The 14,316-nt window shown below is 55.2% G+C and overlaps 2 protein-coding genes across 4 annotated transcripts in view; one reads left to right on the top strand and one right to left on the bottom strand.

Annotated features, from left to right (window-relative positions):
- COL1A1 (collagen type I alpha 1 chain) overlaps nucleotides 1-14,316 on the bottom strand; it is a 239,087-nt gene that overhangs the window by 70,528 nt on the left and 154,243 nt on the right. The window lies entirely within an intron of this gene.
- On the top strand, nucleotides 6,227-11,080 carry TMEM92 (transmembrane protein 92). Of its 2 annotated transcripts, XM_082604458.1 has the most exons (5): nucleotides 6,227-6,377; nucleotides 8,925-8,950; nucleotides 9,759-9,848; nucleotides 9,992-10,187; nucleotides 10,426-11,080. In XM_082604458.1, exons 1-5 carry the CDS (start codon nucleotides 6,309-6,311, stop codon nucleotides 10,537-10,539), a joined length of 495 nt encoding a protein of 164 aa, XP_082460584.1. In that variant the 5' UTR covers nucleotides 6,227-6,308; the 3' UTR covers nucleotides 10,540-11,080. The 2 variants fall into 2 exon arrangements, with proteins under 2 accessions (XP_082460584.1, XP_082460585.1); XM_082604459.1 differs by lacking the exon at nucleotides 9,759-9,848.

The following is a 14,316-nucleotide window of genomic DNA, read 5'->3' as shown; positions in this document are numbered from 1 at the left end:
GCAGAGGCGCCCACAAGCAGGGTGCAGCAGAGCCCTCCTTCAAGGGGCCACAAGAGCAGAGCTACAGGGTGGGGGCCCTGGGGGTTCCTCAAGCCCTTTCTTCGCTCTAACCACAGGGTCCTATCTCTAAGAGTCAACATCGAGGGTGGGGGTGGGAGAGGGGCTGTAGGGGGCGAGGGGCAGGGAAGCCTTGGGGAGAAGGAGCCCCAGAAGCAGGGGACCAGGGCTGGGGGGCTCTGAAGACCCTTAACCTGAGTTAAGCCCCTCCCATCTGAGTCTTAGTGGCTGTGCTCCATCTGCCACCCCAGACAGCCAAAGCTCGTTAGCTCAGCCTTCCCCCTGACTCCCCACCACCTACCCCCTGGAGGAGTTCCCCCCCCCACCCGGCTGTGCCCCGGAAACCTACACTTTGGAAGGATAATGGCTCCCAAATGCCGTTTTTGTCTCTGCTAAGACTCCGGGAAGGTGAGCATTAGTTGAGCTCCTCCAACCCACTCATTAGGATAATAAGCTCCCTGCACCGTTAATTGTCAGGTGGCATGCCCCCCTCCATCCTCCTGGCTCATGGGTTTGTGGCTCAGCCCGGGGGTCAGTTCAAGACATTATCTCCCCACACCCACACCCATCACCTCGAGAATGAGTGACAGGCCGGTGGGCTTCAGTTTTCAAAGAGATGCTGGGAAGGAGACTCAGACACTGGTCTCATGGCCAGGAATTCCTATTGGCAACCTAGCATGTATCTGCCTCTCTTGGAAGGTGGACGGTGAGCCAAGCGTTCCTTGCAGCACGCCCCACAGGAGTTGCTCAATCCCTGGGGTGCCATCTCACCCACACCAGGGTATGTGTACACTTGGGGAGGAAACAGGAAGCAGAAGAGGTGGATTCCCCAAACCACACAGCCCGTGGAAATGGGGAGCCCGGTCAAGTCTGGAACAACCCCCTTAACCAAGAGCCCCCCACCAATGACTCTGAGAATTAATTCCTCATCCCCTGGGAGAAATCTGGCCCCTGAGCAGCCAGTGTTTACTTGGAGCAAAGCACCATGGGAAATGAAAGCTGAATCAGAACTGGGCGGGCCCCTGCAGCCTGGTGGGAACATTAGGGCATGTACACACATCTTCGAGCGAGAATGGCCACGGGCATCAGAGAGGCCCAGAGAAAAGGCTTGGGTGGGGGTGAGCAGGGAGGGGACCGTCGCTTCTTGCAGGAGAATCCAAGTCCAGGAAGCCTTTCTGGAGGAGGTGGTATTTGAGCTGAGCCTTGAAGGATGGATCAGAATTTGTTAGGTTGCAGGGAGGGCATGGGGCACGTGTGCAAGGTGCAGAGGAGAGGAGGGAAGCAGAAAGGGCTGAGCGTGCGGCTGGAGAGAACAAAGGACAGGGAGAGCGAGCACACTGTGAGGACAGGTGAAGGACCAGGTGAAGGTCTCCCTGAGATGGAACTTTATTCAGGCAGAAGTGGGGAGCCTCTGGAAGTTAGGGAATAAGAGGGTGACATGCCCCCACAGGGGCAAGGAGGACACCAGGCTGGAGGCCTTGAGGACAGCCCTGATGGCCCTGGGGGGCCACACTGGATGGGGGACAACTGTGATGAGCACATCACGCCCCCATGAGGGCAAGGGGGGCAGCCACTGTGAGGCCAGCCCAGGCAGTGCTCAGCGGGCAGCTGGGGGAGCAGAAGTGGGGGACAAGCCAGGAAGAGAGGGAATTGCTCAAATCTCTGGACCCAGCACCACTGCCATATCCGGTCCCCTGTGGCCCTCTAGGAGTAGTCCACACAAGGTCATCCTCTGAGGTTGGTCACCCATCCCACTGCCTCTGACCTGGCCCTTGAGTGGGGTCCAAAGCACTTAATGGACAGCAGAGGGGGCTAGCGAGCAGGGCATCTGGGGGAAGTTGGAGCTGGGCTTTGGGTGGCCCATGCAGAAGGGCTGAGAACAATTCTCAGAGGGAAGCAAGACCGTTAATCCTTGGCACCTCATTCTCTGCCTCCAGGTGAAATAAGGAGAAAAAGCTCTGGGCCCCTTTCCTCTGCCAGGACTGAAACATTTATTGCTTATTATTATTTTCTGTGTGTTTTTTTTATTGAAGTATAGCTAATTTAAATTTTGTGTTAGTTTCAAGTGTACAGCAAAGTGATTCATATATATTCTTTTTCAGGTTCTTTTCTATTATAGGTTATTACAAGATATTGAGTAGTTCCCTGTGCTATGCAGTAGGTCCTTGTTGTTTGCCTGTTTTATATATAGTAGCATGTATGTGTTAATCCCAAACTCCTATTTATCTCTCCCCCTCACCCCTACTATTCCCTTTGGTAACCATGTTTGTTTTCTATGTCTGTGAGGCTATTCCTGTTTTGTAAATAAGTTCATTTGTATCAATTTTTTAGATTCCACATATAAGTGATATCATATGATATTTATATTTCTCTGTCTGACTTACTTAATACGATAACATCTAGGTCCATCCATGTTGCTGCAAATGGCATTAGTTTGTTCTTTTTTATGGCTCAGTAATATACCACTCTGTGTGTGTGTGTGTGTGTGTGTGTATACACCGCATCTTCTTTATCCATTCATCTGATGATGGACATTTAGGTCACTTCCATGTCTTGGCTATTGTAGCTTATTCTTATTAAGGTAATATTTATTTACCATTACTGTATGCCAGACACTGAGCCGCTTATTTCATCTTCACAATGACCCTAAGTGACAAGGGAGGTACTGTTATCCACCCCCGCACCCCCTTCACAGATGAGTTTAGAAAGGCACAAAGAAGTTTGGTTTCTTGACTATCACCCAGCACACCGTAGCAAGTGGCACGCTTACTAACACAACCTAACACCATCCCTGCAGACAGAGGGCTAGCTTACAGCAGAACATTCTGGGCACTTTGGAAAGAAAGATCCCAGCCCAGCACCATAAGGCATTTATGGGTATCAGTGTCCACCGCAGTATGGCGGGGAGAGGGCTGAGAGGAACAGAACTCAGCCTGGCTCTTGCCCCTCACCCAGGGCCTGGCCCCCGGGCCTGGGCTGAGCCAAGCTGCACAAGGCCTCCCACTGCAGCTCCCAGGGAGGAGTTCCTCCATCCCAAGCAGCAGTTCCCCAGCCCCGACAAGTGTGCCGCCTCTGAGGCTGCCACTGGGTGTGGGGTCTTAAGACCTGCATGGTTTGGTCTTGACTCAGCCCCAGTGTCCCCTGTGACTTGGCCTTTCTGCCCCTCTGGGCTCCAGCTGGCTTCTCTGAGAAGAGAGCGGGTGGACAGGCTGACCTCCGAGGCCCTTCCAGCTGGGCCCTTGGAGGGCACACAATCGGCTCCTTCTTTATGGAATGGGCCAGGGAGGCTTGAGCCAGTATGAAGACATTTCAACTTTGCTGCTTTGGGGAAACCCCAGATGGAATCTGGAGTGGAATCTAGAAGGACTCACTGACTGTATGAGGTCTCTGGGCCTCCCTGCCCCCATGTCCCTGTATGTCTGAGCATACACGTACATGCGTGCACACACTGCCCACCCACTGCCAGACTGAGTGTTGAACAGATGTTGCCCTTGTCCAGGACCCTCCTGCCTCTAGACAAGAACAGGCCCCAGGTCTGCTCAGTCTGGGGCCCCACTGTGCCCTCACCCCCACGCAGCCTCACCCACCAGGAATGCTGGGGCCCTGGGAGCCATGGTGGACACTGACAACAGGGCTTGGTGTTCTTGTCCTGAGTTGGGACTGCCCACCTCCCATCTGCAGGAAGGAGCACAGAAAGGAAGTCTGATGTCATAAAAAAAAAACTGGGGATCCAGAGGCCCTCTGGACTCTGCCCAGGAGCCTCATTTTCCCACTGGGGAGATGTGGGGCAGGGGGTAGAGTAGCTATTCTCTTATGACATTTTAGGGATGTGGGTAGGGTTGCAGGATTTAACAAATAAAAATACAGGACACACAGTTAAATTAGAATTTCAGATAAACAACAAATACATTTTAGTATAAGTATGCCCCAAGTATTGCATGGGACATATTTATTTATACTAAAAAGTTATTCATTGTTTATCTGAAATTCAGATTTAACTGGGCATCTGGTATTTCGTCTGGCAACGCTACATCTGTGTCGGTGGACGCCAGAAGGAAGCAGCGCCATCCTCCTGCCCTCCCCCTCAGGGCACCAACCTGCCTCGTCCCTTCACCTCTTCAGCCTCCCAGGTCTACCCCTCAAGGTCCTCCATGCCCCTCTCAGCACCCTCATTCCACTCCCTAGGATACCCTCCTCCCCTAAGCTCACCCATCTTCCTCTCCCCTGAGAGCCACACCTCCGCAGGGCTCCAGGCCTGGGCAGAGAGGCAGGAGGTTAGGCGTGTCTCAGGTCTTGGGTGTTGGTGTAGTGGGGCCCTGGAAGTCCAAGTTAGCAACAAGTTCACTAAGGAAGCAGCAGCGTGGGTGCTGCTAGGAGAAAGCTCCAGTACTCTCTGGACTAGGTCCACCTCGGCAGAGGGGTGGGCTAGGTCCAGAGCCAACTGCTGGGGGAGGAGGAAAGACATGCCGTGCCCCCCCATCCTTTCTCCAAGATCAGTCACCAGGAACTTCAAATAGAGAGGGCATTCTCTGGGGCCAGACCCCAATTCAGCTTGGATCAGGAAACTGGAAGATTCTGTCCTTAGGGGCCAAGAGATAATGAGAAACAGAGACCGAGAAAGAGAGAGAGAGAGAGATCAGGAGAGTTGGTGAGAAACAGACACAGAGACCGGGAGACACAGGACCAAACCAGAGACAAGGGAAATGGAAACAGAGACAGAAAAACAGACACCTCCACTGAGACAGACAGAGATTAACAAAGAGGAGAAACAGAGATGGGAAAACAGGGAACACGTAGAAATGAAGAGAAAATGCATGGACACAGAGATGGGGAGAAACTGAAACAGGAAAACAGAGACTGGGAGAAACGGGGCGGACCAAGGAGAGGTTAAACATAAGACCGAGAAAGCACGACTGGGAGAGATGAGAAACAGAGATAAGGAGAAAGCGGTGAGAGAAAAAAGAAAAAGAAGCCAAAGGACGGCCGCTGTCCTCTCCTACTAGGTCGGGGCTTTCAGTGGCAAAGTCAGATTTGAGACGCAGCAGGAGGCGTCTAAATACCTAAGAACTGATCCTCTCCTGGAGCCCTCCCCCTTTCCCCAGGTCTGGGAGCAGCACCCCACCCACCATCTCCATTTCGCCCCCGTCCTCGGGGGTCCGGGCTCCATCTCTCCAACTCCCACAAGGTCTCCTTACGTCTCATCTGTGTTTGGGCGTCTGGCTCTCACCCTCCGCGTATCGCCCACCGAGACGACCTCCCACCGCACAGTCCAGCCGGGTCCCCCCGGAGGGAGCCCAGGGAGACCCAGCCCCAGGTCCCAGCCCCAGGTCCCAGCCCCGCGCTGCCCGGCTCCGGGGAAAGCCCGCGTTGAGCGATGCTGCCACCTGCCGGCCGTATCCGGGAAGCACAGCACGCCTCCGGGGCGGGGCGCGGCCACCGCTGGTCTGAATCCAGCTCTTCCCGGCCGGGACCGCGTCCGCGGCGTCTCTCCAGAAATCTGGATGGGCCTGCGCGCACGCGCCCCAGCTCGCCTGGCTGCCGCTCGGCCCCAGCTGCGGACTCAGGCACTAGGCTCTGAATCCTGGGGCCTTAATTTCCACTGTAGTCAGACGGAGGAAGTGTACCAACACCTCCTTCCAGGATTTCGGGGCGGGTGGGGGCGGGGCACGAATGTACTAGTGATTTACTCTAGGTTCTCCCAGAAATCAATCAGGCCGCCCCTCCTTCCCTTCTTGGCCAAAAAAAAAAAAAAAAAAAAAAGTTCCACCTCCCTCCGTTGGAATCCCCTCAATCCACTCCAGGGCCTTCGCTTCCACTCTCCCTCAACCTCTGCCCCCCCAGAAGTCCATGTGGGAAGGGACTTCCCGTGGTCCAGCTCCCTCTGCCTGCATCCTCTCTCCATCCGGTAGGCGCAGCAGTCCCTCTCAAGCTTGGGATCACTTAGAGGGTGGAGCAGTTGAGGGTCGGGGAGGGGTAGCTCAGCAGTCTTAAACTGACACCACAATAGTTTTTAATCAGATAATCTCTTCTACCTCCTATTTCCCAAAACCCAACCCAGACTTCTTTCCCTCGCCTCCCCTCCCCTCCCCTCCCCCTCCCCTTCCCTTCCCGGGTCCGGCCCACCCCCGGTGCCTCAGCTCCGCCCCCATCCCGAGGCGGGGCCCCATAGGTGGAGAGTCGTGGGAGAGGTCGCGGCCCCGCCTCTCCCCTCCTCCCCCTACACACGGAAGCTCAGTGGCCCCCCTGTCAGGATGTCAGACACCTGGGTCCCCGGCCTAGTACCCACCTTGCTGCTCGGCCTGCTGGCCGGCCTCCAACAGGTGAGCGCTTGGGAGGTAAAGCTGTGGAGCTTTCGGGGCCCTACTCTTGTGGGTCAGGGGCCTGCTTCTGGCTCCCGATCACCACCTTCCATTGTCAGGATTTCCTCGTGACCACATGCAGTTAGCAACTTCCTTTCTCTTTTTGCCGGGGAGGTGAGAGCAGAGGGAAGCCCTGAGAAGGCCTGGGTTCCTTCGTCTCGTGGGGGACTGTGTCGTGGGAACTACTCGCGCCCACCGCCGTCTGACACTTAGCTCCTCTTGGTGTGTGGGGACTTTGACCCTCACGTTAGCCTTGGTTCGTTCTTCTCGCTGCGTCAGAAAGCGGGGACTAGCGGAGGGCCTGAGGTCTGGACTGAGATCTGGACGCCTGGCCAGCCTATCTCCCCAGCTCCATTCTTCACAGTGCTGGGTGACCTTGGGGAAGTCCTAGCCCTCTCTAGGACTGTGTTTCTCTGCTTGTGCCCTAGAGGAAAGGAGGCTCCCTCCTCCCTTTCTAGGAGTGGGGGTAGGATTCCAGCTGGTGATAGGCTTTGATCTGGCTGCCTGACCCAAGGCTGGGGTGACCTCTGAAACCTGTGATTTCCGAGGATGCGGCAGGGTTTCAACACCCCCTCATCCCTCGCTGCCCCAGTGATGGGGGGAGTCTCTCCAGTTTGGGGATGGGAGATTATCCTAGAAACTGACATAGGTCTAGAGCATGGGTTTTTAACTTCTGGGTAAGAGTCTGAGGGAAGGCCCAGGCCTGGTCCCCACGACATTCACCGGCTGCTGAGCGGCTGTGCTCCAGAAGCCCCGTTACTCCTTCTCTATCACCAGCGGTGGGTTTGTGCCAGCACGGGGCTGAGCATCCTTTTGTTGATTCCTCCCAGCAACTCCAGGGGGCAGGCTGGTAATGCCCCCAGTCCACATGTAATTAAGTTGAACCTACCCAAGAGTACCCCAACGCTTGATACCACCTCAGTCGAGACCACCACCTGTTTAAAATGGGGGTGGGGGGAGAGAATCTGGGAGAGGATCCCCTACTCCTCCAAACAGGAGCTCAAGATTAATTCAGTAAACCTGTTCATTGTTTGTCTTCCTTAGTTGGGGGCCAGGAGAGGGGGGAGGGACAGGGGATGGGGTCTGAGGGAAAGGGGGTACACTGAGTGCCTGGACCCCTTGCGCTGTCCCCAACTCTGCAGTCACCTTACCCTCTCTGGGCCAACCTGCAGGGGTTCATTCCTGCTCTTGGCCCCACTGGCCAAGACTTGTGGGAATCAGCCCAACGATTATTGGCTGTCATTGGTATTCTTAGCTTTATTGTTGTTGTCATTAACAGTTGAACTGTTATTTCAAGGTGTAAAGATATGGTGGTCTTCGGACTTCCCTGGCAGTACAGTGGTTAAGACTGTGTGCTTCCACGGCAGGATGCGCGGGTTTGATCCCTGGTCAGGGAACTAAGATCCTGCATGCTGGTGGCCAAAAAAAAAAAGACATGGTGGTCTCGCCAAAGTTGGCTTCTTATTCTTGAGCCACGGTTGCTTATCTCCCTGGAGGCTGGGGTGGGGTGACAGATAACCTCCTGTTTGCTGTGTTCCTCTACCTGCATTCCTCCCCCACGGTCTGGGAGCAGCAGCCAGGATGAAATGAAACCAGGTTGTCAGTGCTCTTTCATTCATTCTGCCCAAATCGTGAGTATTGGTTTTCAAGAGACAAAAATCCCTCCCCTGGTGGGGTTCACATCCTACTGAGGAGACAAACAAGTAGCAAGATAAAGTAAAATATATAGTATGTCAGGTGTTGACAAGAGCTATGCAGATAAAGTGAGCACAGTCAGGGGACGGGGAGTGCTTTGGGGGAGTAGATGTAATTTTAAGTAAGATGGTCAGAGAAGGTGCTGGAGCCAGCCTCTCAGACACCTGGGGAGAGAACTTTCCAAGCAGGGCTTATGCACATATTTGCTATGAATCAGGTTAAATTCCGTAATGATAGCCTCCATGTGGCACAGAACTAGTGCAAAAGAAGAAGGGAGGGAGGAGCTTGTTCCTGCAGGCATGTGTAAAACAACCAGACGTGTTCAGAGAACTCCCAGTGGGTGGGTGTGCAGGAGGGCCAGGGGGAGTGGGAATGGGGGATAGGGTTGGTCATGGTGTCTGGGCCCCAGGGAGCCACTGAAGGAGGCTTCCAGCAAGGTTTTAGGTGCTCAGATTTGTGGGATAGAGACTTTCAGCAGTGTTGGGAGTGACGGGGTGGGCGCGGGGGTTGCTGGAGTCCTGGCCGTGGTGGGGATGGGTTGGAAGGGTGGTCAGAAGGCGTGAGCTTACAGACCTGGGGGTGAGCAAATGTGGCAGGAGGCGTGGTGAGGAGAGGAAGGAGAGCTGGGGCCACGAGGTGGCGCTGGGGTTGCAGCCACCGACCCGGGGAACATGTGGAGGGAGGTGGAGAGCAGGCGTGGGGGAAGGTGCTGATCCTCTGGGACCTGCTAGCAGTGAGGTACCTGGGCAGCATCTGGGTGGAAACCCCAGCCCCCAGTTTATGGCCCAAACCTCCGCCTCTTTTCTTCCACAGGCTGCAGCCACATGTGGTCTCTTCTTGTAAGTCTGGGATTTGGGCTGTAACTTCCAGTGTGGGGAGGAGACATCCCAAATCCTGCCCTGCCTGCCTTCATCATCCTCACCCTCTCCCCTTCTAGCCAGAAACCATACCCCCCACCCAGAGAGGGAGACTCCACCCCTCACTGCTTCCACCAGCCTACCCACGGGCAGTTTCACACTCGAGGGCCAATCCCCATCCTTCTTACTCCAGTCTTAGTCCATCTCCCCTCTGAGGGTCCCCCTGGAAGCGAGGGCAAACACTCTCACTCTATAAACGCTAAGAAGCCCAAGCACAATGAGCAGGGGCTGAGGGGCGTGGCCTCTGGGCAGCAAAGTGTTTCCACCGGTCAGCCCTGGATGTTCCAGGGACACCGTGTCCCTCCCACCTCCTGCTCCGTGGGCCCCAGCACCAGCTCACTCCTCCTGGAATTAGCTCCTGGACCCTCCCCACTGTCCCTCTTCCTCTGCATCTCCTTAGAGTGATGTTGTAGCCACTACAACACTCAGTCCCCACACCTGCCCAGTGAGGTCGACAGGACCTTCATTACACCCATCTTATAGATGAGGAAAGTGAGGCCCAGCAAGGAATGTAACTTGGCACGAGTGCACGAGGCCAGTAGTGAGCTGAGCCTGAAACCCGGGTCCTGATCCCAGCCCCAGGTTCCTCCCACTGAGCCCAGGGGGCCTGGACCTCCACCCTGCTAGGGGTGCGGCTCGTGCCCTGAGCGCACGGGTGAGCTTTAGGGAAGCTGGGATCCTCTGCCTCCCAACCTTGGTACCAATGGCCTCTCTCTGACCCGGTCCGCAGCACCTGCCCTAAAGGGTTCAACTGCTGTGGTAACAGCTGCCGCCAAGAGTACCAGCCAGAGCAGTACGAGCTCTTCTCTGGCCCCTTGAGGTGAGCCTTGGGCCAGTTCCTCTGGCCCACACAGGACTGGACTGGACTTCCTGCTGAGGGGCGGGTGTAGGTCGGGGAGGGAGGGCGGTGCAGCGGGTGTGGCTGGAGACTCAGGCTGATGGTGGTGGTTCCTTTTACCCCAGGATCTTTGTCGTCCTCTTTCTGATCATCATACCCCTCTTGTGCATCTGTGGCCTGGCTAAGCGCTTCTGTCGCAACTGCAGAAAGTCGGAGCAGGACCCCCCAACGGATCATGAGGGGCCCCCAGAACGGCCCCGCATTACTCCCGCAGAGAGGGTCACAGCATCCATTTGTGAGCCCCCACCCCCCTACAGCGAGGTGGGTATCCACCCCAACCCCTGCCCTGTCCCTCGGCTCTCTGTGCCTCCCCGTTCAGATTTTTAGAGCAACGGGGGCAGTGGAGGGTGTCCTTACGCCAAGCCTCTGGGCCCTAGGGAGGGCTCTGCAACCAGCGTCGGGTCACCCTTCTCCCTGGTAAACATGCCACCGCCAGCACATGGGTGGCAGTGGCCAGTGGCAGGCCCTAAGAAGTCCCTGTCCCCTCCTTTCCCTGCAGATTATCCTGAAGGCTGCCGTGGGTCTGCCTCCCGTGGAGCCACCCCCTCCCTACAGCTTCAGGCCTGAAGAGCACGCCGGGGTGCGCAGCAGCATCGACACCCCCACCTTCTGAGCCACCTCCTGCCTGGAACCTTGTCATCAGCCGCCTCCTCCCCAGGGCCTCCTGGATCAAGCCAGAGACTCGCCCCCCACCGCCCGTCGTGCCAGACCTCTGGCCATTCTTGGCTTTAACTTATTGCTTTTCCTACCGCGGTTCCACGCCAGTTGCTTCTCTTGTCCCAAGGGCTGGTCTGGAGTGACATGTCCACCCCTCCCTCACCCGCCATTGCAAGGTAGAGGCTGCCTGGAGGAAAACGTGAACAGTTGGAGGTGCCCAGCGGTGGAACAAGCTGCTCTGAGAGTGGAGGGAGCTGCGCTCTGGCAGTACGAGTGTGGACTGGACGGCCAGCTCTGAGACGTTTTGGAGGGCGCTGATGCACTCTGGGAGACAGGACTTGCCTGAGCTCTGCCTTCCATTCCACCTGACTAGAGAAGACCCCACTGTACCCTCCCCTCCCCTGCAACATGAGTTCTCACTAAATCTGAGAGTCTGCCTCTGACTGTGTGGGGAGGTGAGCCCAGGCAATGCTGGGGGACACGGCTGGGGGGTCACTGTGCCTGAAACCCCACCGTTGATGAGCCTGGGAGGACAGTACATCTGTGGGCCACCCTCCGGGAGAGGATCTTGGCAGATGCTTTTTTTTTTTTTTTTTTTTTGAGCTACGCGGGCCTCTCACTGTTGTGGCCTCTCCCGTTGCGGAGCACAGGCTCCGGACGCGCAGGCTCAGCGGCCGTGGCTCACGGGCCCAGCCGCTCCGCGGCATGTGGGATCTTCCCGGACCAGGGCACGAACCCGTGTCCCCTGCATCGGCAGGTGGACTCTCAACCACTGCGCCACCAGGGAAGCCCTTGGCAGATGCTTTGACCTCTGGTTCCTTGAGGTCTCTGGGTGCCACAGAGCCGGGATGGGGGATGGGGATGGGGTGGGAGTGACCCGTCGTCGTCGTCGTCGTGTGCTTCCTCATCCTACCCTCCCGCTGCTTTCCCTTGGGACACATAGAGCTCAGCTCTCTGACTCTCTCACCACGGGGGTGGGGAGGGGGCAGTGGGGAGGCGAGCTGGGGCAGGGCCTGGAAGACCTTCATGTGCCTCACCCTGGACTCTCTTCTCCAGTCCCGCGTGGTTCTGGGCACCACCGCCTCAGCCCCATCTGCGGGACTGAGCACCCGAAGAGGAGAGGCGCTCACCACTGCAGCGTGGCAGAGTCTTCACAGGGCGTTATCCCCGCGGGGGCCTGCAGCAGAGTGTGGAGCTGGAAGCCTGGCGTGGGATACGCAGTGTGAGAGACACCCCCACGCCAGCATCTTGGGGGCCCAGGAGGCCCGGGCCCCTCCACCTGACCTTGCCTTTGCACTGCTTCCCGGCAGCCTCTGAATGCCAGCCTTCCTCCCCAGGCAGAGGGCACAGAGTGATGCTGGCCAAAGTTCCTGCGAGGGTCAGAGGTAGAACTGGCTCCGGTGTGCTGGCCTCCTCCGGGGCTCTCCCAATAATTTTCTTGGGGCATCAGGACCCAGGCAGGTGACAGGGCCAGTGGCAGGGGGATGGCACAGCCAGCCCCAAAGATGCTAGAAACGGGCTGTCTGGCTGGGGGTTCCTGCTGCAGACGAGGCCCCAGAGGAAGAAGAGCAGTTACTGACGACAGAGTTCCAGAGTTGGCAGTGGAGTGAGCCCAGCCATAGGAAGTTTCCCTTCAGTTTCAGAGGTTGATCAGGGGGAGCAGAAGGAAGATATGTGGGTGCTTGTGTAAACACGGCGAGTTCCCATTAGAGAAGTCCCAGAGCTGACGCTGCCCTCACTGGTAAACACCCACCCCAGTGGGAGGATGTGAAGCCATGGCCTTTGCAGACCTGAGAGAGGAGGTCACCCTCTGCCTGGACGCTGCCTGCCTTTCACTGAAGGTGACATAGGGTCTTTAAATCCTTCCCAGCAGCAGCAGAGCGGCCTGGAGGAAAGTGGTTGTCATGAAGCCCAGCGGGGCTGGGACCCAGTAGCAGAAATTGTCAGTTCTATGGCTCTCTGTTTGCTGTTGGTGGGAGTAGAAATAGTGTGTTTTTCCTGGAGGGCAATGCAGCAGTATCCATTCATGCCACAGATACTTACAAAGACCCTACTGTGTGTCTGACGCTATGCCTGGCCCTGGGTAGCCATTAAAATTTTAAATGCACATGACCCAGCATTTCCACTTCTAGGAATGACCCTTCAGAAATGCTCATACAAAAGAGCTTAAAGATATATACAATGGAATATTACTCAGCCATAAAAAGAAACGAAATTGAGTTATTTGTAGTGAGGTGGATGGACCTAGAGTCTGTCACACACAGTGAAGTAACTCAGAAAGAGAAAAACAAATACCATATGCTAACACATATATATGGAATCTAAACAAAAAAATGTCATGAAGAACGTAGGGGCAGGACAGCAATAAAGACGCAGACCTACTAGAGAATGGACTTGAGGACACTGGGAGGGGGAAGGGTAAGCTGGGACAAAGTGAGAGAGTGGCACGGACATATATACACTACCAAATGTAAAACAGCTAGTGGGAAGCAGCTGCATAGCACAGGGAGATCAGCTCGGTGGTTTGTGACCACCTAGAGGAGTGGGATAGGGAGGGTGGGAGGGAGGGAGACCCAAGAGGGAAGAGATATGGGGATATATGTGTATGTATAGCTGATTCACTTTGTTATAAAGCAGAAACTAACACACCATTGTAAAGCAATTATACGCCAATAAAGATGTTTAAAAAAAAAAGAGCTTAAAGAGATACCCATCGCAGCATTGTAGCTGGGGGTAAATGAAAAATACCCTTAATGTTCTTGATAGCCTGTTAAATATACCAGGTCCCTCCATATTGTGAATGCTCTGCAGCCTTTAAAAAGAATGAAGTGGATCTGAAGCACTGACCTGGCACGATGTCCATCATTTATTGCTACAGAGAAAAAGCAAGTTGCAGAACAATAGTCTATGATCTCAATTTGTAAACATAGACTTCATCATATAATATATATGTTTTCCCCCTTTGCAAATGTATAGAAAAGATCTAGAAGGATATAAATTAAACCACATTTGCCACACTTTTAACAGTGGTCGGCACTGTGGGATGGAGGGATGGAAGTGGTTTCTTACTTTGTATGCTTTGTCATTGTTTACATTTTTCACAATGAGCAAGCATGACTTTCACAAATTTTTAAAAGATCTCTCTAACTGGGCTTCCCTGGTGGCGCAGTGGTTGAGAGTCTGCCTGCCGATGCAGGGGACGCGGGTTCATGCCCCGGTCCGGGAAGATCCCACATGTCGCGGAGCGGCTGGGCCCGTGAGCCATGGCGGCTGAGCCTGCGCGTCCGGAGCCTGTGCTCCGCAACGGGAGAGGCCACAACAGTGAGAGGCCCGCGTACCGCAAAAATAAATAAATAAATAAATAAAATCTCAAGTGGACCCTTGATGCCTTAGAAGCTTTACTTCCTCACTCTTGAGATGACTAATTCTACTCTAATCTCCCAACCTCAACTTCAGGTGGTGACGGCACCACAGACTTCAGAGGAAAATTGGTTGCCATCACACAAGAACCACCCAATTCTGCCCCCATCCCCCCCACCACCCCTGACTACAGTGGAAACTGCATTCCACACCTCCAGCTGGATTCCGCCTCTCCAAGCTTCTCAGGACCTCACTCCTGCAGCTATTCCTGCATCAGCTATCTCTCCCTCATTACTGGACCTTTATCATTATCACCCGTGCATGTGCGTCACTGTGTCCCATGACCTGTCTTAGAGAAACACTTCTTGATACT

The sequence above is a fragment of the Mesoplodon mirus genome (genome assembly GCF_964341445.2).
Source record: "Mesoplodon mirus genome assembly, chromosome: 18".
NCBI classification, from domain to species: domain Eukaryota; kingdom Metazoa; phylum Chordata; class Mammalia; order Artiodactyla; family Ziphiidae; genus Mesoplodon; species Mesoplodon mirus.
The sequence above is the reverse complement of the archived record's forward strand: the minus strand, read 5'-3'. Positions and strand labels throughout refer to the sequence as shown.